This window comes from Cygnus olor, chromosome 6 (genome assembly GCF_009769625.2).
Source record: "Cygnus olor isolate bCygOlo1 chromosome 6, bCygOlo1.pri.v2, whole genome shotgun sequence".
In the NCBI taxonomy this organism is placed as follows: Eukaryota; Metazoa; Chordata; class Aves; order Anseriformes; family Anatidae; genus Cygnus; species Cygnus olor.
In genome coordinates this window covers 6,790,995-6,803,411 of record NC_049174.1, presented here as the reverse complement: position 1 = coordinate 6,803,411, position 12,417 = coordinate 6,790,995, and the positions used below count along the sequence as shown (strand labels likewise).

At 43.8% G+C, this 12,417-nt stretch overlaps 1 protein-coding gene across 32 annotated transcripts in view; it reads right to left on the bottom strand.

Moving 5' to 3' along the window:
• Nucleotides 1–12,417, bottom strand: part of MAP2 (microtubule associated protein 2) — a 197,092-nt gene that overhangs the window by 3,836 nt on the left and 180,839 nt on the right. For 20 of the 32 annotated variants that reach the window (XM_040561014.1, XM_040561021.1, XM_040561023.1 and 17 more), the window contains 2 exons: nucleotides 2,173–2,265; nucleotides 718–799 (listed from right to left, as the gene is read on the bottom strand). In XM_040561014.1, coding sequence (XP_040416948.1) covers nucleotides 718–799; nucleotides 2,173–2,265 — 175 coding nt within the window. The remainder of the gene's footprint in view (nucleotides 1–717; nucleotides 800–2,172; nucleotides 2,266–12,417) is intronic. The other 12 variants (XM_040561031.1, XM_040561048.1, XM_040561029.1 and 9 more) reach the window with 1 other exon arrangement.

The following is a 12,417-nucleotide window of genomic DNA, read 5'->3' as shown; positions in this document are numbered from 1 at the left end:
CAGAAAAAGGAAATAAAGAGTGGAATGGCTCAGGAGAAAGTCTGACATGATGCACATGGGTGCATTCAGATTAGTTCCCTTTTAGTTGGGATCTAATGATTTTAGAGAAGCACAGAATAACATGGAAAAACAGAAATTCTTTACTATGAGGGTGGTGAGGCACTGGCACAAGCTGCCCAGAGAAGCTGTGAATGCCACATCTCTGGAAGTGCTCAAGGCCAGGTTGGATGGGGCTTTGGGCAACCTGAGCTGGTGGGAGGTGTCCCTGCCCATGGCAGGGGGGTTGGAATTAGATGATTTTAAGGTCCCTTCCAACACAAACCATTCTATGATTCTAAAACACTGTACGTTTAAGTAAAATATAAAATCTTCAACACATTCAAACTGCAAGCGTGTGCTGCAGTCCTATTGATTTTCATAGGATTTAAGCACATGCTTAAGTATTTTGCCAACTTCAGTCTGTGTATCAGTATTTTATCAAACTGACATCATGTCCCAGCAGAATCCTTCTGCATTATTTTTTTTAATCTCATCTCTGAAGTAGGTGGTCCCAGATATTTGTCTTTATACATTTAGTTAAGTAGAACATTATTTGTATTACCTAAGTGTATTTATTTTCTTTTGGACTATAAAAGAGAATGGTATCATCCATGTTTTTTCTTTCACATACAATATTATTCTTTCCTTTGTCCCACATCCCATAAATTCCTATGTTACCTGGCTTGTGATGGATGTTCTTGAGCGAGCCACACTTGGAAGTCACATGACTCAAGTCAATCTTCTTGGTTACGATCTGTACCTGTCAAAAGCACACACAAACACAGATTACAAGAATGAAAAGAAGAGAATAAATAAAGACCCAAGGCCTGCAGAGGAAGAGCCCAGGCCCCTATAAGCCCCTGGAAAAGGAGAGATGGTTAGTAGAAAACAGACCATGCCACAAAGGAGGAAACACCTGGATTAATACAGCAAGATTCCTTTCCACCTAGGAAAATCACAGAGCTGGGTTAAGCTTTTCTATTAGCAAAATGAAGAGGAGGATGAAGCAGATCAGTTTGTAGGTTCTTTGTAAAATGTTCCTGAGCCTCCTTTCAGGGCAGATGCTCCAAAGCCCTGCATGCAGCAGGATCTGCCCTATTTGGTTCTGCTTTTGAACATGCATCCTGACAACTAGGAATATTTTGGTGAGTGCTTTTTTCTTGGCCATCTGTTTCATATTTTTCTCCAGCTAAACAGAGTATGCATTTCAGCTCAATCTGCTGCAGAGAGCTTGGTGAATCTACAAATGCGACTCCTGCAGCTGCACCTGAGCTGGTGCTCAGTCACCAGGAGTAGTGGCACTGCACTGCTCAGCCAGGCAGCAACACAGGCACCCTCCATCCTTCTGCAGCACTGTGCCCTGCACTGCCATGGCTGCACTGAACCCAGCTTGGGAACAGCTACAGCAAGGCTCCTGCTTTGCTCCCAGGTGTGGCTGTGTTAGCAGGCCTTAAGAAGCTGCAGCCCTTCCAGGCCAGGCCACGCAGGAGCTCCAAGCTGACTGCAAAGCCACTGGTTTGCTCTTCTATCTGAGGAGGGGTCAAAGCCTCCTTATGCTATTCCAATGTGACTGCTGGATCGCACCCTGAGCAACCTCAGCTGGTTATACTGGAATAATACTGCAGTATTAGCACGCAGCACGCTAATTGATCACACCCATTCTCTGAGCTTTCTTTGTCCTCATGTTTTCTTTCTTTTCTGTCTCTCTGATGACTGTACGTAACCGACAAGGTTAGCTGAGGAAGGACTGACATGCTGGAGGATGTCCAACTGTGAGCTAGAGTGTCTTTTTGGAAAAGACTTTCTCAGGCCACTCCTATGAAAGGCACCGAACCATTTTGGCTCACACTAGACTTTTACTGACAGCATCCTTGGGGATTTAGAGATAACCAAACTTTTTAATTTTCTTTTCCTGACCAAGTCCTGGAAACGTGTTGTACTGTGTGGAGGAAGATCAGAAGGCCACCACTGCAAACACAGGGCTCACATGGCTACCAGACCAGACTCGCATGTGAAACAGCAGTAAGAAGGAAAATAGTGCTCAGAGGAAGGGAGACGGGGGGGCGGGACTGGCTGTGCAAGGTGGGCCACCACAGTGGACATGCCTGCTCACAGGCTGTCTGTACTACTTACATTTCCTCCCCCCGCAGAATGTTTGATGTTATCTCTGGAACCACATCGGGACTGAATATCGCTAAAATCGATCTTCTTGTTTAAAATCCTAACCTAAAAGGAATCGAAGGTAACTTACTATATATAATACACACACTCCATCGGGGTGCAGGACAAGTGAGCCAGAGTAATTTTGCCTCCTGCTGTGACTCCCCCTTCTGACACTTGTATTGAAATGTGAGAAAGTCAGTCACACCAATCTCTGTGCTTAGGATGTTAACGCAGCATATGCTCTTTTTCTACCTCATGAAATGGTAGTTAAATGCAAAGGGGAGAGTTTTTATACTGGGAGAGATGAGAGGTGGCTTTTCCCTGAAAAGCTCAAAGAATTCCTTACTTGCCTGGACATAGTCCTTGGAAAGCCTATTATAGGCTCTCTAAAGTGATGGCCAGTGTTTCTGCTGAACTGGACATGAGAAGATGGAAACCCTCTTTCTCATAGCTCAGCACTCCAGCCTTCAATGCAGCAATCTGAGATCCAGCCAGCTCAGGCACTGGCTGAAATCCTGAGGTATCTCACCCCTCCTTCTCTGTCACACAGCCCTAACAGTGGCTGCGTTCACACAACAGACCTCTGATCTCAGTGTGTCCCATTAAAGGTGACCGACAAATGGATTAACTGAAGTCAGGGCTCACTGCTGCTCTCTCTCTACTGTCTTCTACCAAAGGGCAGTGCAGAAAACAACAACACCTGGACACTTCAAGCTACAGCCCCTGTTTCTTGATTCACAGCACTGCCTGTACTATTTGGTGGCCTCAACAACTTTCTGGTGCTAGCAGCATTGTGCCTCTCCTCCCCTGTGGACTTGGTTTTTGGCAGAAATGCCACCTGACTTTCCCTTGATGGTGCCAGCCTCCCTTACAGATGCCAGGAGCCTGCATTTCTTCTGTGTCACCTTAGTCATGGAGGCAGTGCAGGCATATGACAGTGCCTGGAGGGAACTCTGTGAAGGACAGGCCAAGCCACGCTGTCCCACACTTGACCCCCACATCAAACCAGTCCCTCCACCTAGCAGATCTCAGGTGCCACCAACACTTGTCTTCCCAGGGAACAATGTGCTGCTGGGTGGCAGTTACCAGGAGGCAGAGGCACCTGGGCACACACCCAGGTGACACCACCTCTGGGCTCTTGTCTGAGCAAGGGCAGGGGATTGTGCTCACCTGCATTAGGCTTTTCAGGTATGTGAGTAGGATTTCTAGCCAGGGCTTCCCCGGCCTTCTTTGTACCAGGAGCTTTTACTTACTCAAAAGAGTGCTGCTGGTGCAGCATATTCTCTTCTCTGGGTTAAATATGAGGTCATTACTCACATGTTATGGTGCATTTTATTCATTCTTATCTTACTAATATGCAATATGAGTTCATACTCTCTTTCCTGTACAAGCCATATTCATTTGGGCATTATCTATTCATTATTAAATGATACTTCTATTGCCTTCAATAATATCATTTAGCACAGTTCTGTCAGCTGCTGTTTTAGGTAAAACTACACGGACTAACTGATATGTAGGTAAGAGACAGGCACAGATATATGGGCTACCTTCTTCCTGCTTCTTACCACTCCGGAAACACAAAGCAGCTGCACACCAGCTGAAGTGCTCAGTAGGAGGAAGAAAGAACCCCATGCAGTTTCTGCCTCCTGGTTTCTGGTCCCCAAACTGCCCCAGGCTCCCTGTTAAATCTCTGAAAGAAATCACTCACTTCCTCTGTACCTCACCTCTCCAAACTAGGAGAAGACAACCTGCCTGCCTTACAGGGACATCAGATTTTGCAGTTCTTGCAGTGTGGATAATGCCACACCTAGATGCCGAGTCAAATATCCTCTGGCACTGAGCAGCTGGAGTGCTACTCTTAACTTGCGTCCAGTAAACTCCAAGAAGAAACTTCCAGAGGGCCACCACACTTTGCAGCTAATGCAAAGGATTTCTTGACAGCAAGCTGTTCCATGGGTCCCCCTCATTACATATTATGTAACCACTACATCAGTCAAACCCATTAGGACATTAAATGCTTCCTGGCCTAAACTGGTAAAGTTTGGTAATGGCGCACTCAGCAATGAGGGTGATGACAGCACCAGAAAGCTCCACAACTGGTAGGTCACCTTCAGCCCTTCAGAAGGGCATCTTCAGTAGGCAAGCTGATTTCTGTCTTTCTCCCCTCTGCTTAATACATGTAAGTAAACCAATGTACACTGAAATATGAAAGGAAATGCCACTGGAGTTTTAGGCTTGTGCTTTACTTCAATACACCATTTGTTTAAAAAACGTACCCTGGTACCATACGAGATAGGTGTCACATTAGTTACAGAGACACACATCAAATGTGCAGTCAGATCACGGTCTCAGAGAGCTTCGGGCCAGACAGAACTGGGCAAAACAGAAAGCCTCCCTAGCACTTATCTGAGCACATCTCTCTCAGCAATGGATCAGCAGCACCTCTTCACAATGGCCACAGGGATGCATTTGCTCTGAAAATGCTGACTTTGGTCATGACAAGACCTCTGTGCTGTGGACTGGGGGCCTGTAGCTTAAAAGGGAAGCCAAAGCAAGGTGATAAGCTGAGAGGGCACCTTTGATTGAGTGCCTGAAGGTTGATTTGCACCCAGAAGTCTGACAGATTATGAGTCTCACGGCCCATGGACCCAGCTAGCGGATATGCAATGGAACAATCATCTCAATTACCCTCTCTGTCTCACTGGGTGAAATGTGCCCAAGTGTAGAGGGGCCAGCAGGAGACCTATGTACCACTTATGTCCTGTGCTGAGGGCTGAAGTGAGATGAGTGATGTAGACGTGCTGGTCACCCATCACAGGCAGGAAGTACGCTGAGCCAGGGTTTTCCTCATGATCTGTTTCTCCCTTCCCTGGAATACATCGATATCCCTGCACGTTTACATCACAACTGCCCTCTATAACTAAGCATTCTATGAACTAATTAATCCTACAGATTAATGCCTTAAACCACGTCATCCCTCCATCCTATATTCTTGAGCAAGGCCTACCCCCTCCTGCCAGCAATACCCACCCAGCTTTCTCTCAGGTCTGTTAGGCTGGGCAAGCAGGAGCCAACGTCTCTGACTGCAGCAGGGGCTGAGTTATCACTGCCTTTTCCCCAGTGGCAGTGTGATGCTGAGTCTGTTTTGTATCAATCAACAACTATCACCAAACTTGGAGGGACTGCATGTGTTTGTAACCCCTGCTCCCCTGCCAGCACTATTTGAAATTGGCCAACAAGTTACAAATGAGTTGAAGATGGCTGGGACTGCCAGCCAGACAGCATGACTGCATGAGCTTTGTTTCCTTTGGGAAATCAGACTGTAAACATCAGAGGGAAAGTACCAGAGAGGGACAGGCACCATTTAGGCTAAAGAGAATCTTTGGCTTGCAAACAAAGAGCATAAACTGACTGTGAATTATTTGAAGCTGGAATCTAGAGGGAAATTTAACTATCAGAGCAGGGAGGCTCTGAACTGCCTCCCGAGGGAACAGAGCTACAAAAAGAAAATGGTAAACTTTCATGATGGCACTTGATAAAAGGAATTAAACGATGCATCTGCCTGGGATGGAGACAGCAGAAATACCATGACTCACCAGGAAGGTCTCCATGTTCCTGAATGCCTATGTACATCTTGTGTGGGGGTGGAGGTGTGGTAGGGATGTACGTATAATTCTATATTCTAATATACACGCACATTAAATGAAAGATCAAGCCTGCTTGTGCTCTCATTCAGGAAAGGGAACATTTTACTTTGCATCAGGAACAGGACTGCCTTCTCTTCACACCCACTAAACATCTCAACTGGCTAATATCCTGACAGACTCCCTCATAACCCATGCACTGCCCCACCGGTCTGAGATGGGTAAATTCTCTTCTACTGATCTGATGCTGGGTTATCAAAATATGCTGCACAGGGGCTGGACGGTAGTATTTTAATTAGAACAAGGTGAGGTTCCTCAGCATTTATCATAACCAGGTGAAGTGAAACCACAGTGGAAAAATTAAGCCTTATAGACAATGCTGGGTTTATTCCACAAAACCACGTTGCCCACGGATAAAGCTGGCTTCTGTCTGGAGCCCTGGCAGACTGACAGCCCTTGCCCTCACTCTGGCCTCTGATGACTCCTCAGCAGTGCTCCAGAAGTGAAGCTCCGGGCAGATTGTGCCGATGGGCACACAGTGCAGCCTCTCGGACTTGCACTGCTTCCAGGTCCCCAGCAGAAATCAGCCACTGTGCTCCAGTGCCTTCTGTGCTGTTTGAAAGTTGTCTGACCAAGTGCTGGGAGATGCATGGCATTTACGGATAGGCAGCTAAGAAACCAAGTGTTGAAGATATCTTTCTCAGAGTTCACTGAGATGAGGCCTATGTTGACCTGCACACAGCAGGGTAAACTTCAACTCCCTACATATAGTGGCCTGGCTAGCAATCTAAGCAGGAAGGATCTGTGGTCTGAGGGCAATGTCTAAACCAGACCAAAAGGGATGTTTTTGGGTTAAGCTGACTGATGGGACAAGAAGCAACTCGCTGGCAATACTTATGAATCTCCTAGTGAGATATATGGCTCCCTATGGCTGTTCACAGAAAGTGAATTTGGATTTCAAAGTCTTCATGTACAACAGCCTCCTGCTGGGGGCTTGGAGCAGGCCTCCTCTGTCAGTCCTGCATCTCTATATTCACCAGGAGCAGGAATTTGTGGAAGCATTGAGTGGAAGGCAGAGAAATGCAAGAGAGAATTTAGTTCAGCTGTGCCCCACTGCTAAAGAAATCAATGTTTGAAAACAGCTTATGAAAGACAAAGAATTAAGTTTCATTGCTGCCTCTAATCATTCAGTTCAACTTTCCCAAGAACAAGGGAAGCCCATAACTTATCAGTGTCTGGGCAGATAATCCATAAAAAAACTTCTCTCCTGTGGCTTACTGGTGCACACCAAAACGAAGATACTCAAAGAACAAACATTGAGAGGCTGATTAAATTACAGGCTCTGCATGCATTTTCCAAGAAGCTGATGATTTATGTTCTCCCTGCCATGCAATTATGGGCTTTGAGGAGTTCTACCACAAACACTGAGCCTAAAGCATTTAAAATTACTCTAGCCTGGTTCCACTTGTCATTTGAACATGCTGTGGGGCTGTGATCTTGGAAAAAGCTCCCAGGCTCCTAACAACTTATCAAAGAAGGCAGGTTCCTCCTACTTAGCACAGCATCACAGTCATTTGACACAGCTGCACCCCAGAAACCAGACATTATTTCAGTGTTTGCTCTGCTGGTTAACAAAGGGATTGAATGAGACACGAATTTGCTGTGCATAGGAAGTGAGGGTAAGGTTAACGCCTGATTAGAATGAAGAAGCAGTTTTAATTGCTTCCACATCCCTGTGCTCCCAAGGACAGATGATACTACAGTTCTGATGCTCCTGGCAGAGGCTACAGGTAGAGGAAAGGGAGGGGAAGGGTATTTCTTTGACCTAGCAAAGCCCCTGAAAAGAAAGTGTGTGCCCCAGACTTTCCACCTCTGCACACAGAGCTTGAGATAATATTCAGCCTCTGTTACTGAATTTATTCACAATAAGTTGCTGGTTGCACGCACCAGTGAAGCTGCCAGCCTGAGCACTAGTGAGATTCAAAATAAAAGGCTGCACTGGACACTGCATGGAGAAAATGATGTACCATCCTCATCTGATTCTTAGCAAAGGGTGAGCAAAATAGGTTCATTTCTGACTTTTAAAAACATAGCCCGAGGCAGATACTGGCCACATAGTATTTTGGCCTGAACAGCTGAACTATAAAACAATTAGAAACTGAAAATAGAAACTTTCGATGAGAAGTGTCAATAAAATAAAATAAATGCCTTGCAATCAACCATGTCTTTAGTACTTGCAGAGGATAATGATGGCTGATTTACATCTCTCACTGTGAAGAACTTGCAAGCTTCTTTCCTCCCATTTGCACATCACGGGATTCATCTAATTAATAAGGTGGCCACATTGATCTAGGCATGTCAGTGTAAGTAAAGGGAAGAAAAGCCATCATGAGCATAACACAAGAGCAAAAGAAATATTTTCTGAGGGCATCTTTACTACCAAAATCTCATACTTTAAATAAATTTGAATATTTATATTATGCCCACTGATGAATATGACATATATGTTACTAATTGCCCCAAGCACATAGATTTCTGTTAGAAGATGTTTTCATATTTATCACAGAGAAAAAAAAAACAGATATGATTGTCTCTTAAAGAATTAATCACTGAAACAGAAACTAATATTTTACCTTTAAATCTAACATCTAGCATGGTAAACTTTGTTCTGATTGCATGATTGTGGTAGAAATACTGAGAGGTTTTGTGTAATTGTGCTAGAAAATGCAAAGCAAAATGACCACTTCCTGTGCTGAAGAGTTTACAGTCAAGAGACAAAAACTCAATCTAACAGACAGCTCAAGGAACTGCAAGATCCAAGGCAGATACATTTTAACAACTGCTCTGTGATCATACTTCTCACTAATCTGGGGAGCTGATGAAATGAATGGAAAAGGAAATCGAAAGAGATTCATGTACTGCAAGTAAAAAAAATCATAGGAGCAAAATTAATTCAGCTAAAACCCATGATTCCACAGATCTGTTTTTTAGTACTGACATAAACAAACAAAAAAAAGCACAAATTAAAACAGATTTTGCTAGACTACAGTGTTTGATCCTTAAATTTTAGAAGGAACGGTTGCTATTCATGGAAGGAGTACTGATAACCTCAGGTATCAAAAGTATCAAGGTTTTTAAATCATTTCCACAGCTTTAAGAAATGAATTCTGAGTCACAGTGCCTGGGTTTTCTTTACTCCAGCATAATGGAGAAAATTAGGCTGGTCAGTCCAAGTCAGAAAAACATCTTGTGTTTTATTTTTTTATGCAAGCTTGGTTTTCTCAAAGCTAAGCAGACCCTTAGCATTTCTTTTCCTTGTCCAAATCCAAATTTCCAAGATAAAAACTAAGTTTTTTATCCTTTCCTTTCCCGTCCCTTCCCATCCAGCATTAAACTTTTTTTCATTTTCCCATGCAAGATAGAACACTATTAGATAACTAAACAGCTCTGGTCCAGATTGTGTATTGCCTGAACATTTTCCCAATAAGAACAACATTCTCCATTTTCTTGCCAAAATCTAGGCTCCCTAGAGCTGAGCTGAAAATGCCTCCCGTGCTGAATTTGCTGCTGGGATGACTCAGACTTTCAGAGGAATGTATGTCCTGGTACCTTCAACCTACTCCAGAAAATGGTACAGCTTCTCCCCTTGCTATTAATGAGACCAACACGGTATGGTACATCATGGCCAGGATTTGTCTCTAACATTAATTAGCCAGCTAAGAGTTGGAACTGGCTGCTTAAGCTGCTGCTGTGGTAGGTGGAAAGATAGACTGGGGTTCCCAGTCCGTCCTCCATGCACCTGATGCACATTTTACAGATGGCTGAGGCATGGCAGCGATGTTACTCTCTTCCAGCCGTATATCGAGTGAACGTCAGATCTGGACTGAAAGTCCCAATTCCCTGCTCATTTCTACCAACCAAACACCAATCCTCAAATAAACTTTCTGAAACTTGCTAAGGCCTGGCAGGGATTGCCACATTTTTTTTCCTAAAATGTGAGTCAGGAAAAAGGATCTTGTTTTTTTCCAGAATAATTCAAGGCTTAACTGTACAAACTGTATGCAGGCAAGCTTTCCATTAAATGAGTGTAATCTGAACACAGGAGCTGCAAGATGTTATTTCTGTACAATAGGCAACGATCAGCCAAAATTATAAATTTCAAAAACTTAAAAATTATGTTTTTGAGCTATGAGAGAGTGTTGAAATTGTGCCTGAAACTCCTAATTTCTCTTTGCATTTGTAGATCTGCAATTAACAAGGATGGATTAGTTTCTAATTTTAAACATAAACAGCAAACATACAAATTGACAAACAACTACTCATCATTTCCTACATTTCCCCTAATTTTCAGTCCAGAACAAATCCTATAAACGTCTTCTAAATCCAGAAAACGTGGAATGTATAAAGGAAATGAAAACAGACTGACAGAGATGAAATTACCTTACAGTTAAGAACTGTTGATTTGGTAAATTCACAAACTAATTTCAATAAACGCAGCTAACAGTGTGGAAACAATTGCCTACCAGTCCCTCATTAGCTAACTCCTTAACCAATGGCCAGGTTATAATGTGCAGGGAGCCGACCCACATCTCCCTGCAGATGCCTCCTGTGGCCCTGGTTTTGGGAAGCACCAATGCCTGGGATTACCTTAAACCTTAGGGCTCATTTATGTTCATCACTTCTGTCCTGAACAGAGACTCTCTTAACTTGAGCCAAAGTGTTTTTGACTCAATTATGTAGCAGACTGCAACAGATAAGAGGAAAAAGTGCCAGAAGGAGGTGAGAGAGAAGGGGACTAAGTAACAGTTCAGATTGCAGTTTTTGCTGTGCCTATATTCTCCACTGTCTTATAGGATGCTTTTCATCAGCCAATGCACTGATAGCACATAATCTAGATTTTTAGATTGATTTTTGGGCCATCATCCGTGTTTGTAACTTGGCACAAAGACATGAAGCAGAAGGAAGAGGACTTACAAGTCCTTACTCAAGGGGAACTTGCTGAATACCCTTCTGACCTGCAGCTCTCCCAGGAGGTGGTCCAGCTGTTGGTGGACCACCAACATGTCTGTCTCTGCTCTGGCTTTGCAGCTAAGGCAGAGAAGACGTCAGGAGCCCACTGTTCTCTGCAGACCAGGTCATAAATTGTGATGATGGGGCAATGTGTGTTTGTGCATTGTGGGGTAATCGCTCCTGCCAACCAAATGGATCTTGAAGCTAACAGGGAAGGACTCAAGCAAAAAAGAAATGTGCAAAGACAACGACATCTATTCAAGCCTCCTCTTCTGCCCAGCTCTGAGATGTCTTATCCTTCCATATGCCGGTTTCTTTTATCATTTAATGCTGATGCCTGTTGATTTTTGCCAGCATTTTTGTGGTTTCTAGACAGGTTCTGCTGAAGAGTGGTATCATCAATTTATTCAGACTTTCTGACCCATAACTTAATGCACCTTGTTTTCTACAGTTTAGGGAAAATTGTGAAGTTCTCTCTTTAATCTTCCTAAAAACCTTCAAGGAACAAGTCATTCTCCAACATGGCTTGGGTATTTCATTTTAATACATGTCATCTTACTCCTTACAAGACCCCTGGCTGTTACCATAGTTAGTGATATTTTAGACCTTACGTACAGCGTTCCAGTCTGTACAGCCCCATGCACTTTTATGGGGCTGTGTTGATTCACAACCACTGAAATTCTTGCCCATGGCTGAGATTTTATATATACATTTCAAGATTAAATTAAAAGAAATCTAAGTTGGCTTTATCCTTGGTTGCTGGCCTACAATGCTTTATAAATACGCTACCTGGTCAGTAATGAAAAGATTCAATTGATAGACTTTTGTACACTGACATGGCACAAACCACATCCATAGGCAGAATTTCAAGATGACAAAAAATCAAACAGAAAAGCAAAACCCAAGTCTTGGCATGTGCAACAGACTTCCAAGCCTTCCCCCAGCTCCCCCCATGCTTCCCTTGGGCTGTCTGAGAAATAACAGATGCAAATGGGTTACTTTTGAAAGCACAGCATTTCCTCCACAGCTGATGCAGTGCTAAAATCCATCTGAAGCCCAGCAGACATACCCATGAGCAAGCCGCCTCTGAGCCTTGCCAAGAATGATACATTTCACCATACTTTACTATAAAGAGAAAACCAGACAACCACCTACTGGCTGCATCACAGCGCAGAGAAGCCCTCATTTCTCCAGACTGCAGAACAGCAATTAAACACATCTCAAGTGATCTATTCCTCACAGGAGCTTAATGCACCGCAATGTTGGCTTGCTTCTTCCCCTAGATGTGTTTTTTGTTTGTTTGTTTTTGTTTTTGTTTTTTTTTTTGCCTGTCAGGTGGAGTAATTTCTCTCCTTTTCTTTGTTTCTGTGGCTGGCAAGTTAAAGCTGAATTAAAATGAGTCTGCTGGCTGACAAGCTTTTGATGAAATTCAAGGCTGAAGCACTGCACTTCTTTTATTTAGCATTCAAACCTCCCCTGCTGTTTCAGTTCTGCACCTCAGCCTCTGGCAGTTTCACAGTGCGGCTGCTTTCTCTAGGACAGCTGTAAGCTAGGAAAAGAC